This window comes from Aspergillus viridinutans, assembly GCF_018404265.1.
Source record: "Aspergillus viridinutans IFM 47045 DNA, scaffold_1, whole genome shotgun sequence".
Classification (NCBI taxonomy): Eukaryota; Fungi; Ascomycota; class Eurotiomycetes; order Eurotiales; family Aspergillaceae; genus Aspergillus; species Aspergillus viridinutans.
The window spans coordinates 1,741,596-1,761,383 of record NW_025091217.1 but is presented as its reverse complement, the minus strand read 5'-3'; the positions used below and the strand labels follow the sequence as shown (position 1 = coordinate 1,761,383).

General features: G+C 50.7%; 5 protein-coding genes across 5 annotated transcripts; 3 read left to right on the top strand and 2 right to left on the bottom strand.

Moving 5' to 3' along the window:
- Nucleotides 1-358: 358 nt before the first annotated feature.
- Nucleotides 359-4,498, bottom strand: Aspvir_000496 (putative dynactin; the record flags this gene model as incomplete). The annotated part of the gene is made up of 2 exons (XM_043265631.1): nucleotides 359-4,018; nucleotides 4,070-4,498. 2 exons carry the CDS (start codon nucleotides 4,496-4,498, stop codon nucleotides 359-361), a joined length of 4,089 nt encoding a protein of 1,362 aa, XP_043121566.1.
- A 1,084-nt stretch (nucleotides 4,499-5,582) lies between these two features.
- Aspvir_000495 (alpha-amylase) lies at nucleotides 5,583-7,454 on the top strand (the record flags this gene model as incomplete). The annotated part of the gene is made up of 4 exons (XM_043265630.1): nucleotides 5,583-5,684; nucleotides 5,771-6,670; nucleotides 6,726-6,777; nucleotides 6,835-7,454. 4 exons carry the CDS (start codon nucleotides 5,583-5,585, stop codon nucleotides 7,452-7,454), a joined length of 1,674 nt encoding a protein of 557 aa, XP_043121565.1.
- Nucleotides 7,455-8,354: 900 nt separating this feature from the next.
- On the bottom strand, nucleotides 8,355-9,193 carry Aspvir_000494 (putative pyrimidine 5'-nucleotidase; the record flags this gene model as incomplete). The annotated part of the gene is made up of 3 exons (XM_043265629.1): nucleotides 8,355-8,524; nucleotides 8,583-9,008; nucleotides 9,082-9,193. 3 exons carry the CDS (start codon nucleotides 9,191-9,193, stop codon nucleotides 8,355-8,357), a joined length of 708 nt encoding a protein of 235 aa, XP_043121564.1.
- Nucleotides 9,194-9,892: 699 nt separating this feature from the next.
- Nucleotides 9,893-12,421, top strand: Aspvir_000493 (uncharacterized protein; the record flags this gene model as incomplete). Its single annotated transcript, XM_043265628.1, has 1 exon — nucleotides 9,893-12,421. The coding sequence occupies one exon, from the start codon at nucleotides 9,893-9,895 to the stop codon at nucleotides 12,419-12,421; it is 2,529 nt and encodes an 842-aa protein (XP_043121563.1).
- A 3,120-nt stretch (nucleotides 12,422-15,541) lies between these two features.
- On the top strand, nucleotides 15,542-18,867 carry Aspvir_000492 (KH domain protein; the record flags this gene model as incomplete). Its single annotated transcript, XM_043265627.1, has 6 exons — nucleotides 15,542-16,069; nucleotides 16,146-16,427; nucleotides 16,480-16,941; nucleotides 17,003-17,327; nucleotides 17,387-17,751; nucleotides 17,812-18,867. 6 exons carry the CDS (start codon nucleotides 15,542-15,544, stop codon nucleotides 18,865-18,867), a joined length of 3,018 nt encoding a protein of 1,005 aa, XP_043121562.1.
- Nucleotides 18,868-19,788: the final 921 nt, after the last annotated feature.

Sequence of the window (19,788 nt, the reverse complement as noted above, 5' to 3'; positions counted from 1 at the left end):
CACGTGGACACCTTGAAATTATACGAGTTATAAGTTCATGAAGCAGTGGACAGATAGGGGTATGATTGCAACGATATGTGAAAGTGACGCGAAGCTGTTCTCGAAGGCAAAATCCATAATTAAGACTTTGAAGGGGAATGCGCTGAGAGGGGGTCGGGTAAGAAGTAGGATCTGGAAAGGGGTATCTGGCGAATCATCAACTAGTTGCGGCAGTGGCATTTAACACTAGTACACCCAGAAAGTCCAAAACATAGTTGAGATACTTGAATGGCAGAAGGGTTTGTAAAGAGTTGGACAGATAGAGATGATATCCGCACCCACAGAGCAAGGACCCTTCTGTGCAGAGTCTTGAAAGATGTTAATAAGAGGGAGCCAGAGAAGTCTCGATCGGCTGGTCAAAGGCTTTGGGATCACCATGTTCCATGCCCAGTATCTGCCAGGCGGCACCCATCATGCCATGGCCTAGACCCTTGGGGAAATCACCAAAGACCGAGTTCCGCGACGCATGTTTCTGAGCGCGTTCGCGAGAGATTCTCTCCTTCTTCGCAGCGGCCAACCTATCCTGCTCCCGCTCGTGGCGGACGATGTCATCTTTCCATTCTGCCCAGCGCTCGTAGTTCTCACGCTGTTGTAGCACTTGGTAGCGAAGCTTGACTTTTGATGGGCGCCAGCCGACACGGTTGCCACTGTTCTTGGACATCGTAGACTTGAGATTGCAGATGTTGGATTCTTTCGTCAGCTTGAGAAGATGAGTAAAGACATCCCTGCTTTCGGATGCAGTCTGTTGAACCTTGTCATGCAGAGCACTTGAAGGTGGTTTGGTAAGCGGCAAGTCGAGCCATGAGTGCAGATCCGCCGCCCGTTGCACCGAGTACGGGTCGAGCATGTTCGAGCGTCGGTTTTCTTCGCGAAGGAAGCGGACAGCCGCTTGTAGACTGGTGACTTCTGCGCGAAGAGCCTCGTTCTCGCGCATGGCGGCCAAGGAGAGACTGTTATCGATGACAACACCGTCCGTCGTGGTTCCGACCCCTGTTGTACCGGAGAGTCGTTTGACTCGCTCAAGCCGATTCTTGAGCTCCTCTCGCTCCACTTCCAATGCTTGCAGGTCCCTGCGTTGTGTCTCAATAACCCCCTCGAGGTCCGCTTCCTTCGCCTGCATCTCCTCGATCTTGCTTTCAAGGTCCTTGACCATGGATGCTTTCTTGGTGGCCTCACGCATTCTGGATTCTACCAGTTCTACTCGAAGAGCTTGCTCCTCAATTGTTTTGTCCTTGACGCCCAGGGCTGTCGACGCTTCATGTATCTCATTCTTCAGCCGACGTATTTCCTCATCCGCGTCTGGAGAGTTTGCCTTATTCGACTTGAGCTCCGCAGCTCTTGCAATCCATGGGGCAGGCCGCCTCTCAAACTCTGTGGTGATGGACAGATCGGATGAGATCGCGTCCAGCTCCTTGAGGAGGCCACCCAGGGTGCGTAATCGATTATAGAGTAGGGACATGGTGTCATTGCTTTCGGATCCTGTTTCCGACGGTTGACAATAAGCTGCGGAGGTTTCTGACATCGTCTTTGATGCCTCTTCGATAGTCAGGGGTTCGGTTCGAGCCTCATCGCTAATGAGAATCGCCAAGTTCTCCCCAAGCTGACGTGCCAAAGCAGACAGCTCCTTGGCAGCTTCTTCGGCGCTCTTGAAGGGCCCCGCAACATCTTGTGATAGAGACAATGATCGCGATCTAAGGTCTTCGAGTGCACGATAAACCTTGCCCAGGGCAACTTTCAATCCCCGAGCTTGGGACACAAACCCATCCGCTTTGGTAAAGAGCAAAGAGCACTCCTCATCGCCTTCCTCCGGAACCGTAATCTTTGACTGCAGCAATTTCTTTAACCGTGCCATGCAAGATGCAGCATGATCAATATAGGACTGCGTCAACGATGAGCGCATGCAGAGTTCATCCGCAAAAGCCTCGAGGCACGTAGGAAGAAGGGTCTCTGCGAGATGCGAAAGCAGTGCGATGGATCGCTGTAGTTCTATAGCACACTTTCTGAGGTTCAGTTCATTTTTCTTCAAGCATTCCATCCAGAAATTCAACGTGCGCTCCACTGGCTCCATCTCGAACAATGCCCCTTTAATTCTCTCGAAATTCTCAGTGGAGCAGCTAGTGATATAATTGACAAACCGGTCGCTGAGAGACGAGATATACAGGAGTTTCTCAAGCACATCGTAGGCCACGAATATGTCATCGGGAGCTGTCGCTATCGAGGCTTGCTCGGATACGTTTTCACGTATCGTGTTGCTCATCAGAGTCGCCTTGAAGCTGGCCCGCTTGAAGCGCAAAAGGGCGAGAATTGAGTCTCGCTCTCCTTCAAAATAGTCGGGCAAATAAAGTTTGAGAATGGACAGATGTTGTATAGCTTCCTCGGCGTTCATACGGCCTAGTTCGATATCGATTGTCTTTGTCTGCGTCTTGGCCATTGACGCCTGGAGTTTCAAATTCAAGTCCATCATGGCTCGCGACCGCGTCGTAAGATCGTTCGCCTCGGCTTCCGAAATGTGCTGAGATGCTCGCATATCCTCCAGATCCCCTTGTAAAGTAGAGACCAGCTCCCGAAAGCGGACCAGAGTGTATTCTAGATCTTCAATGACTTCATCTTGCTGAGAGACCTTGCGGCATTGTTCGTTGAACAGGCTTTCTCGATAATCAATCTCTTCCTGCAGTTGCTTTTCTGTTTCAATGTGGTTGTATTCAAGCTCATCGTTGATCTCTTTCAAAGCCTCCAAGTCTTCGATAGCAGCTTTGAGCTCGTTGATCTCTTCTTGGTATCGCATGTTCTTGTCCGCGAGCTCTTCTATCATCTCTTCAGCCCCGAGTGCTGTCTCCAGCTGCTGCTTGAGATCTTCAACATTGTTCTCAGATACAAGCAGCTTCTCTTTTGTTGCTTCGTACTGGGATTTAATCGCAGCATAATCCTCCAAATCCTGCTGGAGTTCCTTGACCTGATCTCGTAGCTCCGATTCCTGCTGCTGGGTCATGTCCCGGAGACGAATTAAAGCTTCGCGGAGGCGCTCATTCGTCTTTTCCATTTGGAGCCATCCATGGCTGGATTTCTCTTCAGGACTCATGACCTGGCCCAGCTCCTCGTTCTCTTCCTTTAGGACGTCCAGCTCCAGTTCAAGCTCCTCAACTCTCGTTCTTAACACGGCACACTCGTGCTTGAACGCATCAGCTGTCTCTTCGGCCATTTCACGGTCCAATGCTGTCATTTCCAAGATTGATTCATGCTCCGCTTGGAGACGCTCAACCTCCTCAAGCTTGGCCTCTGTATCTTTCAGTTTCTTGCGCAATTCTCCAATCTCAAGCTGTTGCGGTTGATATTTTGCTTGCAGCTTCTGGATAATGGCTTCAAACTTGTCCCTCTCTGACTGTAGTTTCTCGAGGGTCTTAAGCTTTTCTCGGTCTTCCGCTCGTTTCTTCTCCATGACCTTGAGCTTTGTCTTCATCTCATCAAGTTCCCTCGCGACTGCGGTAGAATTGCTCTGTGCTTGCCTTTGCGAGGAAGACGTAAGGCTGGGGCGGCCGCTAGCCGGACGCGTCGAGCTCGGTGCCTTTTCGGATGCCTTGCGGGTAGGTGCCTCGTTTCCGTCCATATCAGGCTCAGCATCGTGAGGATTTATCTCAGGATCCTCCGAAAAGGCACTTGTGCGGCTTTCTGTTTCCTCCGATGACTTGTTGGGGGCAGTTGGGCGCAGTGCAGGCCGCTTCAATTGTCCTGAAGATGTTGTTGGTCCACTTTGAAGACTTGGTCTGGCCGCCTTGCTGGCTGGTCCTGATATAGACGATCGAGATTGGCGAGAGGCGGCAGAGGGGGGCGGAGGAGGGCCCATCGACGTCCTTGGCCCGGACAAAGGGCGGGCTTTTACTGCGGACGGCCGCGAAGGGCCACTGATGGACGAACGAATGGAAGAAACAGGGACGGCGGGGGTCGATGGAGACTTGACCGGCGACTTTAGCGGCGACTGAACCTGCGACATGTTAGCAGTCACCAGAACATTGGCAAGAATGGACCAATCTACCCTAGACGTCCGCTGAGATGCGGTCCGCGAAGTTGGCGAGGGGCTCGCAGCACTGGCGCTATGTCTTTTGGCATTGTTCGCGGGCAAAGCGCTGGGTCTTTTCATGGCAATTCCACTTGTTGTAGAACCAGTCTGAGCTCGTCCTCTGTTCGCTGGAGCACTGGCGCCGCCCCTGGGAGGTTGTTTCGTCTCCCGCACAGGCTGTTCAACGATAGCAGCAATAGCAGACGGTCGTATAAACATTCCGAAGCCTGGTTCACAGTCAAAATATCGTTCTCCTTGAACGGCGCCATCGTTTTTTCCTGTAGGTTCATCCAGCTCAATGCCGACCCAATCGCCAGCAGCAAAATGCGTAGTCCCAATAAACCGGACGGTGGCCTGCCGACCGTCGGTCAGAGTGACTACATGGCCAATAAATAATTCAGACATGGCACAACATTCGGAACGAGAGCTCTTGCTCAATCAATGGCCAATGGAACTCCGGTTGCAGGCCTAGAATAAGGGCCGAGGAGATGCGGTTGTTGATGTGTTTGTTGCTCCCTGAGCCTCAGGACGCGACGCCGCGTGATTGGTTGAGTCTGCAGCCTGAGGCATCAGCCCCTGACACATTTAGCCGGGCGTCCAAACCATAAAGCGCAAGTGGCCGGAGCGTCCACAGTCCAATTTCCTTAGTGCTTTCGACTAGGTAGACTACATCGTCGCCGCGAATCATCCGTCGGCGCATTCCGGCAATCTACCCGAAAGAAGTTACTGTTCAGTCCTCTACCACAAAACTAATTGTCAACAGAATCGTGGTGGCAAGTTGGGAACACCTCCTGCGCCGCACCTCGGTCTGGCAACTTTCTCCAAAGGACAGAACAGAAAGCACAACTTCTTGCAGGCCGTTCGGTTGTGGAAACGGACCATTCGCTATGAAAGTGCATCAATGGTTTAGCGACCTTACCGTCCTTGGTACACCCTGGCACTGGCACGCTCTGGATGACTCGTTCGGAGTCGTTTTCTCTCGAACGGCCAAACCCCTGTGGGACGCTATCAAATGCGTCTAAGCGATGCTTAGCTGCTGGTCAAAGACCATGTAGGCAATTTCGCATAGTCCAGACTTAGCCTCAAAAGGGTTCTTTGGACTGGTGAAATCTTTTCGGGCCTTGGCCGTGATATCCACACTTTCACAAGCAGGCAAGAGTCTATTACAATAGTGGCTAGGATACCCTGTTGCTCTCACTAGACTACTAGACTAATTGTTGGTCGAGTCAATATCGCAGGATTACATTGAGGAGACTCGCTGTATATTAAACATGTCTTCTCTCCTGGCGTCGAGGCCATTTGGGTCCTCTTTCCTCTGTAGGAACCCCGCTCTACATAGGATATTGTCCTTAATATAACGTGAGAAGCGGTTCCTGTGCTTCCCACAGTTGTGTTCATTCTGACTTATCCATCGTTGTTGTATCATTCCTTTCCTGACAAGCTCGCTCCTCAAAGTCATCAGCAGAACTGGCAACACAGGATCGCGAAGATGCGGCAGTCTCTGTATCACGGTGCAATCTGGTCTGCATTAGTCGGTCTTGTATCGGCTGATGCTCCGTCTTCTCAGCAATGGGCTGAGAGAGCAATCTACGTTTGTCTTCCTTGAACATTATCACATGGGTCGAACGTCAAGCGTGACCGTCTCGGCTCAAAGTACTGACAGTGTCATCCTCGTAGCAAGTAATGACAGACCGCTTTGCTCGCCCAAAGGGCTCACCTGACGCACCTTGCGACCCCAGCAGGTACTGTGGAGGCTCGTGGACCGGGATCATTGAGAAGCTCGACTACATTCAAGACCTCGGATTCACCGCCATTCAAATCTCGCCAGTCGTGGAAAATATCCCGGACAATACCAAGTACGGCGAAGCATATCATGGATACTGGCCCAAGAATCTGTATGCTCTCAATGAACACTTTGGGACCGCAGACGATCTTCGCAAATTAGTGAGCGAGGTCCATAGACGAGACATGTACCTAATTGTTGATGTTGTGATCAATGATATGGCTCAGGCTGTCAATGGTTCCATGAAAGATGACCCGTCTCTGAAGATTGACTATTCCCAGCTTTCTCCCTTTGACGATGAGAAATACTATCATCCTTTCTGCGCCATCACTGACTGGAATGATCCTGAAATATACCAGAATTGCTGGTTTGCCGTGGAAACGGTTGCCCTGCCAGATCTGAAAACAGAGGATACCTCCGTCGTCGCAATGATCGGAGATTGGATCACGCAATTTGTTGGTAATTATTCTATTGACGGACTCCGCATTGACGCTGCGCTGCACATGAATGACGACTACGTCGCCAGCTTCTCCAAGGCGGCTGGTTTATTCACGATAGGCGAAGTCAGCAACGGAGACACAGGCCTGGTGTGCAAATACGAAGATTTGGTCTTTGGTGTCCTGAATTATCCACTCTATCAGCCCTTGATCCAAGCCTTCACAGCAGGCAATATGCTTGGACTCGCTGAAAGTATCCGAGCCGTGCAAAAGGATTGCAAGGATTTCACACTTCTGGCAACGTTCGTCGAGAATCACGATCTCCCTCGCTTTGCGTCACTGGTCAATGACACGACAGTAGGTTAGGATGATTACCCTAGACATTTTATATTAGCTAACAGGTACAAATTAGTTGGCAAAAAACGCGATGGCTTTCAACATTCTCTCAGACGGCATCCCCCAAGGTACGTTCCTCGACAGGACAGGGAAGCCCGCAGGCAGGGGCTAATAACTTCGACCAGTATACCAAGGTCAAGAGCAGCACATGCAGGGCAACTACACGCCCTTCAACCGAGGAGCTCTTTGGACAACGAACTATGATACCACCGGCCCGCTATTCAACCTCACCGCAACGCTGAACAAGCTCCGAAACCACGCCATTAGCATCGACAACCGCTATGTGACCAACCATAGCATAGAGCTTCATGTCGACAACTCCACGTACGCCACCAGGAAGGGCCCCGAGGGAGCGCAGATTGTTTCAATTTTCTCAAACCAGGGCTCGAACGGTGGCAAGTACCAGCTTGCGTTAAAGGATGCGTATGCGCCTGGGACAGAAGTCATGGAAGTCCTGGGCTGCTCCAAGCTGGTTGCTAACGACGTAGGCAACCTGACAGTTGAGATGAACGCTGGTGAGCCAAGGGCCTTTTTCCCTGTCGCACAACTCAATAACTCTGGGTTGTGCGGCTTTGAGAAACAGAAGACCGTCTCGTCAAGCAACAGCAGCAGCAACAATTCGGCTCAATCCTCTAATAACGACAAGGGTAAGGATAAGAAATCCTCTGCGAGTATCATTACCGTTCCATGCCCTATTATTTTGATCTCAGGGGCAGCATTGGCGGTTATGAGCTGGTTTCTCTGATTGGCTTTCAAAGCCATCTTGGCTCATTTTGCCTTTGTGTGGTGTCTCTACTTACCACGATTGTCTTCATTGTCTACTTCTTTCTTTTAATTGTGCTCATGGCACCCTTTCTATTTCAATTCAAAATGTACATATGTAATTCAAAGTTATTGATGGCTACAGTTCGCTTCTTGCCAGGTACTTGCGGCCACAGCATTGTCGATGTTGAGGTCCCAAAAGTCCAAAATATAGTTGATACTGACATGATGGCATTCGGAAGCTCGTGGGGCGACTTCGTAGCTGAGCCCGTACAGGAGGATTGGGCGGGAATGCACTGAGTGCATTGGACGGTGAAATAGTATATCTGTACTCTATGTACAATCCTACTTCTCAATGTCAAGCTTTTGTATATGGCTTTTGCATAGTAGGTCGACTACTCCGTAATGGTGGGCTAACGGAGAAGGGGTGAAAGAAGAAAAAGGAGTGAGTAAGATGGAATGGTGATGTGTTGTGTCACTTGTGTGAAGAGGTGCCTGGCAGCCTCTCTAGGCTGCTTTGCCAACCTTTGCCAAGAGAAGGGGGTCGTGATTTCAGTTACATAGTGTTATCAGATGTGATTATAAGTGGCTTTACAAGAAAGGAATCACAGCAACGGCGAAATGCTGCCAATATATAGGAGACTCCTTTGATCAAGTAGAAATTGAAGACACTGGTATGGCTCTAGGACCGCATGGTGTATCCACGGCTACGACTATCCCACACGGAATTATCGTCTTGACTCGTTATATATCATTGATTCTATAATCGACTGCCGCAACAGAGCCCGCCATTGCGAGCTCAATCGCAGATGCTTCGTATATATTCATTAATCTAACAATATACAAACTAGCCCTTTCTATAAACAAACCCCTGTCCGGTCTATCATGCGACATTAGCCTTGAAGAAGTGTGGGAACAGCGTCCGCAACTCTTCAAGGCTTCGAATCATGTATTGCGAGGCCGGACTCCGAGGGATCGGGAGCGTCGGCTCGACGAGGTGGACAGTAGTCCAGCCACGTTCCGCGGCGTGTTTGCAATTCAAGTGCGAGTCGTCTTCCGATTATCAGCATGATACCGAGACAAGGTCAGTGGACGAAAGGAAATAGCATACCAACAAAGTAGCACTGCTCCGTGCTCGGCGCCCCGGCTTCAATCTCCGCCTTCTCGTACATGTCCTGGGATGGCTTGCAGATGAGCGGAGGCTGCGAATAGTCGCAAAAGGTGATGCCCTCGAACAGATCATCCACCTTCAACAACTTGATGACACGTGTGGCATGTGTGATGTAAGCGTTTGTGAGCAGCCACAGCTTCACTTTGGACGTGTCAATGTCCTCGAGTACCTTGCGCAATTTGGGATCCGGTTTGAGGATTCTGTCTAAGGGGAGGGCATCGTCGACTTCGCGATTGAATTCAAGAGGGTCAATGGTGTGATGGCGGGTGAGACCCTGAATCGCAAGACCGTACTCCTTGTAGTATTTCTGGTGGAGCATGTGGGCGTCTTCAGCGGGGAGGGAGAGGTGCTTGACGAAGAACTGGTCTGCGAGGGTGATTAAGTTAGATGGGTTCTTGGCCGAGTGCGTTCGTCGTGAGGAGGATTTGAGGCAACTAACGGATCAATTTCTGCATCTCATCATGGATGTTGCATTCTGCGCTGGCCATGTCAGTCCTCGTCGGAGCGCCCGAGTCGGCCGGGTTTCTGACCTCGAGAATAAAGCTGCGCATGACTTCATATCAGCCTGGGATCTGAGAAAATGCAACAGACAATACCAGCGATGCATATACATACACAATTATCTATGTCAAAGAAGAAAACTGGCCTTGGATCAGAATCAGGTACTGCGCCAGTGGGACATTCCGCAGTGGCCATTGTTCTCCGAGGGTGAATGATCTCACAGTGAGAGATAAAGGGTCTATAAGGGAAAGATGAGGGAAGCGTAAATCTAGGTTGGATTCTCTGGCATAGGTGATACGTCCGTAACATGAAAGGAGTCATAGATAAAGGAGAAAGTAAGTAGAGTCACCCCCCGCGATGATTCACAACTAACGGCTACTTCGTGAATCCATACGCCCTTGAATCCGCGGGAATAACCGCCCGCATTGTAATTCCATAGAGAGCTTAGCGTTGACCGCCAAAGGTCACGGACTCTCAGTCTACCTTACTACTCCTTAGTGAGCCTAGCGCAGCTTCGTTCAGACTCGAAAGCTTGCATTCTGCTATTTTTTCATTCTCCCTTGGCCACGTCAAAGGCGAAAATACACCCGACTTTCCTGCTCTCAACCTTCCATGTTTCCTGTTGATAGAGTGATCAACTCATCACAGGTGAACTAGGTTTAAAAGGGCTTTTGGATTTACAGGTACTGCAAGTATCGATATAAGTTATTCCCATAAGCCAAACCTCCCGCCCGTGGAGCTTCAGCTTTATGGCAACTCCCGGGACAGCTCAACTCCAAGCTGGAGCTATATCAGCTAGCTTCTCGGAGAGTGAGCAGGTGAAGGAATATGAGAAGATTTTGAAAATTAGCGACGACATCTTTACTGGTGCTCACCCTAGGTTGAAAGTTCCCCAGCAATTTGTGCGCAAGACCGCGTCTCGAAATGCCCCTAATCCCCCTACCCCAACAAGACAAGCTCAGGTAAAGACTGCTGGCGGTCAGATTCCTTTCCAGGGTAATCCATCTCAGTCCAAGCCAGCAGCTGCAGGAGTCGCGAGTGCGCAGACCCTCAAAAACAATGCGTCATCTGGTGTGACCAGCGCGCCTCAGTCTACGCGTATTATTCCCAAACCTACGTCGGAGATTGATCCCATCTTCTTGACCAAATCCGATGATCTAGTTAGAGCGGAATTGCAGTTGCAACGCCAGAGAGTGGAAAGGGCGTTACGAGAGCAGCTGGAACAAAAGAAGCAAGAGTCCCGGCAGCGAGCCGCCATGCAGGACGCGAAGCCAGACTTTGATGTCTCGGAAGTTTTGAACAAGGCCTTTGAGCTGGTTCCACCTTCACCATCAATCGATGTTCCTGGGCTCAATGGCATGGAAGCCCCCAGTGACTCGTATGATGAATCCTTCGACTCCAGTAGAGCCCCTGACTCTCCGATTCAGCAGAAGCCATCTTCGGCGCCTCTTTCTAATTCAGAGGAAGTTGCTACTGAAGCTCCAGTAGAGAATTACTCAGATGAGTTGCAACGGCTTGAAGCCCTCAACAGACCTGCGTCGGATCAGGAAATGCAAGATACTTACCCCGTTGCAGACCGTCAAAGGCAGTCCCAGCAGGTTCAGGTAGATCCCACGAACAACAACTTGCACGCCATTCAACAGCAGGCAGACGCTTTCGAGGAGCCCGAGTATTCACCTCCAGCTCCAGGTATGCCGCCTATGGAAAGTGCAGACCTTCAACAACCGATCGAGCAGAGACAACCGCATACGGACAAGCGCAATGGACAAGACCAGGAGCCTCCTCGTCCCCGTCAAAATCGTCGCAAAACAGTATCACCTAGGGATAACGTGAGGGTTGTGCGCAATCATATCACTTCTCCTGCGGCACCGCAGCCGTCAAGAGTTTCTCCTCTGGCCATAGCTAAGGTTCCCACCGTCCATCACCCCAAAGTCCCACCAGTAGACTACAGCTCTAACCGGATGCAGCATGCGAGACAGGATCTGCGGGCTGCCAGTCCTGAAATAGCGCCCCAGCAGTTGATGCCGAGGAAACGTCGGAGACTACAGGAAGACAGAAGCCGACCCGGCCCTGTCTCTTACAGATCGCAAGCAGGTGGCAGTACCGAGGCATATATCAAGGAAGAGCCTGTCTCGCCACCGCCTTTTGCTGACACGCCACCCGCAATCCAGCCTCAAGAAAGGCCAATCTATATTGACATTGCCTCGCCTCGTCCTCCCTATACGCCAGTGTACGAGAGAATCGAGCCGGTGCGCGAGCCTGCATATGAGCTCGACCCTTACCATGAAGCACACGTTGAAGCCGCATACCCAAGGACGGTTTCGAGGCTTAGCGTTCGGCGCCCTGTACGCGATGACCAAGATCTACGGAGGGTCGCAAGCTTACACCAGGCTCGGCAACCCGAGTATGCTCGGGAGTACATTGAGCGACCCAACTCTCGCTCGCTGCGCGCTGCATCCTACACTATTGTGGAGCGGCCTCCGCAAGAAAGAGTCAGGTACTATGACGAACCGCCCCAAACTTACGCCAGACACTACGCCCCGGCGGTTGGGTTGCCGACATCACCGCGCTACCAAGAGGCCTGGATCGAAGGAAGTGCGACGGCGCCTCCGCGGCGGATCTTGATCGATGAGCATGGAAATCACTATCGTGAGAGGACGCCACCGCCCAGAATGCAGGCCATGCCTCCACCCCCAGGTCGGGTCCCGCGAGGCGAAGTCTACGATGACGGTGCAGCACCAATACGCCCTGGTGGTAGCGTCCGAGCAGTCTCCGTTGTTGAGGATCCATATGGCGGCCGGAGATACGTGCAGGAAATGCCACCTCCGCCAGCAGCTTATCGCCGGGTGACGGAATACCCACGGCCCGCACCGAGCGAACGGCGCAGTTACGTCCCGCCACTGGTTGATGACAGAGAGCCTTACCCACGCAGCAGTAGCGTTCAAGTTGCCGGGTATCCTGCGACTCGTGCGACCTATGTTGAAGAGGCGGATCTACCGCGTGAAAGGATCATCAGGATGCCAAGTGTGCGGCCCCCTGCTACTCGATATGAGGAGCCTCGGGAGATGATCCCGCGGATGGGAAGCGTCCGCCCGGCCGAACGAGATGTAAGTGTTTATGTAGACGATGACGCTCGACGGCCAAGAGAATATATCGAGCGACCTGTTTATGTTGCACCACGTCCTCTGGCGAGAGAAGAAAGGTACTATGAAGGGGAGCCCGAGCGGGTGGTCCTCGATGGGAGAGAGGCAGTTCATCGGGTTTCCCAGCGTTATTGAGATTCAGCAGGAAGCCGAATCATGCCGCGTTGATTCATTTGCATGTACGGAGTATCCAATCATCATCACAAATTATTCAACTAACACCCTAATGTACACTGTTTCAATTGAACATCAAAGGGTACTTGAAGATCATTTCCCACTAAACCATCACTTTGCATCAGAAATACCACTACAGTAATAGAAGGAATGACATGGTATTTTCCAAAACACGGAGGCTCATCATCTGCAAGGATATGGAGTAGTGGTTAGATTCTGCAGTTAAACCATTCCCAAAGCTAGTATAGCTCAGCCCACATATTTGTGTGTGAATCAAACACCACAGCATACATCCATGCTGCGTGTTGCACGATGCGCAGGATACAGCTCCTCTGGAGGACTATAAGTCCCGAAGCGGTCTCTGGATCGGTGCGAATCAACAGGCAGAATTTAGTCTCTATGCCTTAATCATGGCGTGTTGGGGTCAGTACCCCTACAAAGTATGTTCCAAGGTAGTCATTTAAACAGGTATACCGCTATGTAGCGCCCACTGGGCTAAGGAAGGCCTAACTATGGACATGGTTGTGTTTGCTCGGGCTATATACCTGGTAGATAGGCGCCAGACTGGATGAAACGCCCGGTATGCGGACAGATACATATGCACTGCGCAGCTCGGACGCAGGGCTACCAGGGGATTGCTGGGACGTAACCCGGGGAATAGATAATATATGCGGGATTGATTCCAGTTGGTTGATGCCTGTCCTTTTGCTAAGGTAGGTTAGGTTCTGTGGGTTTTACAGTGCAGAGTTACCTAAGGTAACTTACTTTCTATGATGTACGGAGGACATACTTTATCTGTTGTGAGACAGGCCCACAACTACCTAGCACTAGCAACGATGACGTCGTTGATTTTAGGTCGATGAGGGCACTTGGATTTGCTACTTTCCTTTGCTAGCAGATGGTTCGCAAGACGCATTGGATTTCTGTTTGGGGTCTTTGCCTTCTGGTTTAAAAGTACGGATACGATGGTTGCTTTGATGGTGCCCAAGCATACCTTTGAGAGACATACCTGCTGGGATGCTACGGAGGCCCAGGCAACCCCCCAATTGCGCGCTACAGGGTCCCTTGGCTTCGATTGAGTTGGCATGGTCGAATTTCATTGATATGATTGGCATTCTTCAGAGAGATCCGTGGTGCTACTTGATCAGGATAAAAGTGTAGGGAAGATGATCATGGTACTTGCTGATGATTACGGAGAACAGGAAACAGGATCGGAAATTCCCGAATCTTCGCTGCTCCTCTTGGAGGTACGGAGTAGAGAGGTATCTCATGCACTGTAGTGCTGATGTCCTGATTTGGGCTCCCCCTTCGAGTTCCGGGTGGAGCAACCAAGTACGTGCATTGGTAGTAATAATGATGAGATAGATGGGAACTGGTGACGCAAGGCCTCGTATACCGCACTTGAGGAAACGGCCTAGGTAATTGTGAAACAGATATCGAAACCACTTCCGACAGAGAGAAATCGTAGTGTTTTGAAATCAAATACACTGTAGGAGAGGGATTGAGTCCCACTTCCATACCGTCCCTTGAGGATCAACCATTGTGGCATGTTCAAGTGGCAAGTCATGTATTACCAGCGGTTGAATAGGTACACTCGACCATCGACAGTAGTACCTTAGTACTGTATAAAACCGGCCAGGTAAACACAAACAGCTCATTATGAACAAGGGATTCCTTCAATTCCCGAGCAAATTCAATTCGCTCGACTCGAAGGGCCGGAACAACCGGGCGAGGCAGGAACTCGCGTGCACCGCAGCGACATGAGTTCCTTGGTAATTGGACCAGATTTATGACATGAATATTGATTGATCGGTCGTTGACCTACGGGAAGCTATCCTCACATGTGGATGAGAGATAGCATGTGTGCGGAGTAGGACGCCGTCTGCTGAGCTGTCGACCTCAGCTGTTGCTACGAAATACACGTGACTGTCATTTTCGCTTGGAAACCGCCAAAGGGAATAGCGTGTGGGCCGTGCAAGAAGAGCAAGAGATGACAGCCCATAATCCGTACAGCCACACCTTTCTCCCAGTTCAGCATGACTCTGTTGATCTGTTCCTGCGGATTTTAGATACTGGCTGTTTTGAAGAGTTGCGTATGTGAGAAAAAAGGAGGATTGGCTTGAAAACAAGTATTAGAGCAACGTAAGGCACTATGTGAGGTGCCTGAGGATATAGATGGGTTATCTGCCTTGAGAGGTCATGAACCTTCAGAACCCATTATCATCATCACCAACTATTATTATTGTAGCCAGTCAACGACAGACTACAATCATCATGATGATTAGAATTGCTTTGTCGGTGATCAAACCGTACTTTGTCCTGAGCCACTTGTAGTCTAGACACTGGACCAGACCTTTGACCCGCATCTTCCGCCTTAACGAAAGACAGACATGGGCCACTGGGCTGAGAATGATAGCAAGTGAAGAGAGTCAAGATCAGATGAATAGAGTAGCTCAATTGTTCATGCTCTATTTAGTTTACCTTCTTTATCCACTATCTACTAAATAGTACTATCATAGGAAGAATCTTCCAAGGAGAATCGAATAGCAAGTAAGACCCGTTCCCAGTCCGCCGTCGACCAACTAAGGAACCTGAATTCAGCCAACCCAGACCGTTCGAGGAAAATAGCTGTCTTCTCTTCTCTCTTACTCACATTCTCACTTCTCATCCTCTTCCTCTTCCTCCCTCCACTTTTCCCATCTATTATCTTCTTTTCATTGACAATTCTTCCTGACCTTTTGGCTTTTCTTCTTTCCTTTCCCCCTTTCTTTCCTTTCCCTTCATCTTCCTCATCTCCCCACTTCGATACCCTGGTCTCGTTGATCGAATTGCTTGCCTTTTCCCACCATTCCGGTTCCATAACGCCCTGTCCACCACCCACGCCATTCCATCCGACGCCGCACTCCCCCAATCATCCCTGTCGAGAACGGCGACTTCATCCTTCTTGAGATCGATCCCTCCTCTCCTTTCTCTTCGCCAAATTCCTCCCGGATCTACTTCCGCCATTTCCCTCCTTCTGCTCCCTCTTCTCTCTTTCCCCTCGACTTGTTCAAGGGGTCAGAGATTCGATCTATTCTTGTCATGCACAAGATCTCCAATTTTACGGGCCAGGCCCGTCATGGCTGGGAGCGGATGACGCCTACCTTTGGCATGTCGAGACCTCATACTGACATGACCTCCCACACTCTTCGGCGGCCGCACGGCGCTCCTCCTATGACTCCTCCCACCGGAATCGATCCCACGGTCAACGCCTCCTTCAATGTCCCATTCTCATCCACCCTCGCCGGCCCCGATATCGATGATGTGCTTCATGCGAGTCCCGGCGCCCTTCAGCGCTGGTCTTTTCCTGAAGGCACCCCGGAAGGAACCCCGGTCTACAACCTACCCGTCCACGCTAGCAACGTCGAATCTCTTCGCGGATTATGCCGTCAGATTACGGAGTCAAGTAACGGTCGGGTTGAAGCGGTGGTTACGTCTTCAGAACCCAAGTCGGTCCCGTCATTGCAGAGGCGACCTCAAGGCTTGGTGACCAACGTCTGCATCACGGGTGACGGAGAAACTGTGCGCAAGATGCGGGCAAAAATTCTCAATGAGACCCCCATTCTACTGGTATGAAACGAGCTTTCACTACAGAGCGTCATGTCTAGCTGGTGGTAATTCTCGCTAACTTGTCTATCCTCCTCAGCGCTGCGCGACCGTCGACGTGGACATACATCTCATTATGGATGGATCGACCAAGGGTGTTCGATCGAGTGTTCTGGAACACCTGGATACCTTGGCCGCCTACACAGGCACCGACATTTTCCTACTGAGCCCCAAGTTTCGTGATTCGGACAGTTCGGTGGTTTCATCCTATGGATACGCTTCGGACAATGGGCTGGATCATCGATTCCGGGTTTCCATCTACGGTGACATGGAGAGTGCTGAGCATGCCAAGACCAGAGTTTTGATCATGATTGACCAAATCGTAAGTTTCCTCTCTGCAATAAGTATGATCTTCGGCACTAAGTCATCGCTAGCTCAAACGTCATGTGGATGCCATGAGATTGGAGTTGACCATGCACACTTTGGTCTGCGGTCGGACGCGCAAGAACATCAAGCTCATCGAAGCGGCTACCGGCACGGCAATTTACTTTCCCCCTCCCTTTCCACGGATTTTCGGCTACACTCCTCCAGGTGCCCATCGCCGCAGTGAAGATGAGGTGTACATCACGGGTGATACCCAGGAGCAGATTGCCCGTGCCAAACAGAAGCTGCGGGAGTTGGTGATGGGAGTCAAGATTTACGTCAAGGATGTCATCGTCAATTCCAACAAGATTGACAACATTCTGCTTGACCGTCTCGACAAGGTCCGGAAGGTGATGGAAATGAACGGTTCCTATGTTCTCTTCCCGCAACTCGGCAGCCAACGGGGTCTTGTTCGTATCCAGGGCACCGAGGTTCTGCACGTTGAGCGCACTGTGCGGGAGATAATGGCTCTGGTGCGTTGAGCCATACAATCTCCGAACCCCCGTTTCGTTCACTTTTCTGACGATTGTCTAGGCCGGTCAATTCTACAGTGCTTCATGGTGGATCATCATGCCTGACCCTTCCCAAGGCGGCTTCCGCGCTCCTTCTGCCGCGGACATCCGCACAATGTTGTCTGACATCTGCACCAATTCGGGCGCCGAAGTCAGCTTTGACAACCTGACTTTCACCATTAATGGGTCGGACGACGCGGTGAAATCTGCAATGATGGTGGTCAATCAAATTCCGTTTGTGAAGCGAAGCCAATACCAAATGCGCGTCAAGATCGAGCTTGCAAATGAGCATAAGGAGTTTGTCAGTGGAAAGAAGAACGGCAAGATCAACAAGATCATGGGCCAGAGTAAGTCTTCTGGACCGCTCCCACACACCGTTTGCAAACGTCTCATTGACCTTCTTCAGGCAACGTTCAAATCATATTCGATGGCTTCAACGAGTACAACTTCTACATCGACGTCTGTGGCAATCAATATGAGTCCACGAAGAACGGCCTTGACCTTGTTGAGCAGGAAATGCCTGCTTCCATCTCTTTCCATGTGCCGGATCAGTACCACAAGCGGATCATCGGAATCGGCGGACAGCACATTCAACGCATCATGAAGAAATATTCCGTCTTCGTCAAATTCTCCAACGCCATGGACCGCGGCGGCATGGGCAAGGAAGATGATGACATCAAGGTTGACAATGTCATCTGCCGGACGCCAGCTCGTAATGCCCAGTCTCTCGATCTGGTTAAGCAGGAAATCATGGACATGGTTGAGAAAGTTGTAAGTATTCGATCTTGCTGTCCAAGCCCGTTAAGAGTCGGTCTTCTAATAACCATCCAGGATGCCGAATACGTTTCTGAGCGTGTTATCATCAATCGATTGTACCACCGTGAACTGCTTGCCCGCATGACCGAGATCGATGAGCTTGAGAAGAAGTGGAATTGCAAGATCGAGTTCCCGAGCACAGAGCTCGCCAGCGATGTCGTGACGATTTCTGGACCCGAGTACCAGGTCCCTCAGGCTGTTGATGCCTTGCTGGGAATGGTGCCAGAGAGTCACGAACTTCTTTTCCAGAGCTCTCAGGAATTGCGTGATTTTTTCAAGTCTCCCGAGTTCCGCGAGGATGTTTGCTGCAAGTTGAAAGAGCAATACGAAGTTGATACTTCGGTGGACGCAAACCCCGAGTCGCCAATTTCGGAGACTGGTTCGGCTTCCTCGACCTTCGCTCCCGAGGACCGTGTGGTGCTCGGGTACACGCGCAACAACGCCGGTGGGCTCAAGGATGCCATCGATTTCTTGATCTCCCGGCTTGTCGCCCATGGCCTTGACGCAACCACGGTCAAGGGTGCGATCCCGCGCCCCAAGTCCGACTCGTTTGAAGAGTCCCTCCCTTTCTTCGACTCGAAGCTATTGCAGCATGCTCCCACGCCCATTGTTACCGACTCCCCCACCCGGCCCAACTTTCCCGATGAGACGAGCGAGCGTGGATCGATTTTCGAGAGGCTTCGGAAGCCCGGCAGCATCTCCTCGTTTTCTTCTTTCATTGGTCGTAAGAACCATTCGGCCTCTCCCGGTTCGTTCTTCAAACATGCATCCAGCAACGCGTCAAAGGCCTCTCTTGTTTCCATGGAGTCCCGAGACAGTGGCTACCGCAACCCATGGAATGACTCGGGTGTGAATCTGCCCGAGGACGACTTGCCTGTCCTTGGCAGTTCCCACAGCCACAGCAGCAGCACAAACGGTTGGCCAGCACGTTTTGATACCAAATTTCCGTTCGGTACCGCGCCGGGCGACATGACTCCCAAGCATGATCCCCGCGCATCTTTTGATAGTGGTCGTCCTAGTACTTCCAATTCTACTTCTGGATACCCGGCTCCTATTGGGCCACCGCGTTAAATCAAGATATCAGTTTGCAGCACTATACCCCAAGGCACTTGATCTGCTGTTTCGAGAAGTTTGTTTTCAGCGGTTTTGTTTTTCCTGTTTTCGGTTTCTTTCCCATTTGATACCACAGACAGCATTGCAAGAAGAATCCTCAGGAGGTCCCGATTAGGACGAAAAAGAGCATTGGCTGCTCCGTTCTAAATTGAAAGACGTTTTACTCCTGCGTCTTCTTTCCCAAAACCAGCCTTTCTGCTTTTTACTGATTAGTCTGCGTGCGATATGTTTGCGTTTCTTGTTTCGTGCTTAGTCCGGGGTGTGTGGAGAGACGGCAATGCCGATTTTGTCTTTTACATGGGAAACACATTGGAGGGTCGAATCTTCGTTCAAACATTCAATATATGATACCAAGTGGAATGATGGTGTATGGAGGTGTTTGCATGTCTAGTCTTTCTCTGCCTCAATCTGCTTTCTTCTCCATCATGGAGTTGGAGACTGGTTCTGTTTGACTGCCTGATGTTGGATCGTTTTATATACCTTGATGCACACGGATATCCCAAGACCTTGAAGTGTAGACAGAACACCAAGTGACTGCTTTTCTGATACTTCGTATGCACTACCATCTTGGATTTACGTATTCCTGATACTGAGTCTTTTATACATTCTGCTTCGTATACCAATGGTAGCATACGACAGATGCAAAAGAGTATTGCTTATCCATACGATCGAATGTATATTATTATCCACTCACTTTCCGCCAACGAGAAAGAGCGCAAGCCTAACCCGACCCGCAGACCGAATGATGCAGCACGCACATTACGCAAGGGGAATCACACAAGGAACAAAAAGAGAAAAGCGGGATATATCTATCGACACGATCGAATCCTGCATGCAGGGCACATGCATCTGGCAGCTGCCTTGACAACTCCACGATAA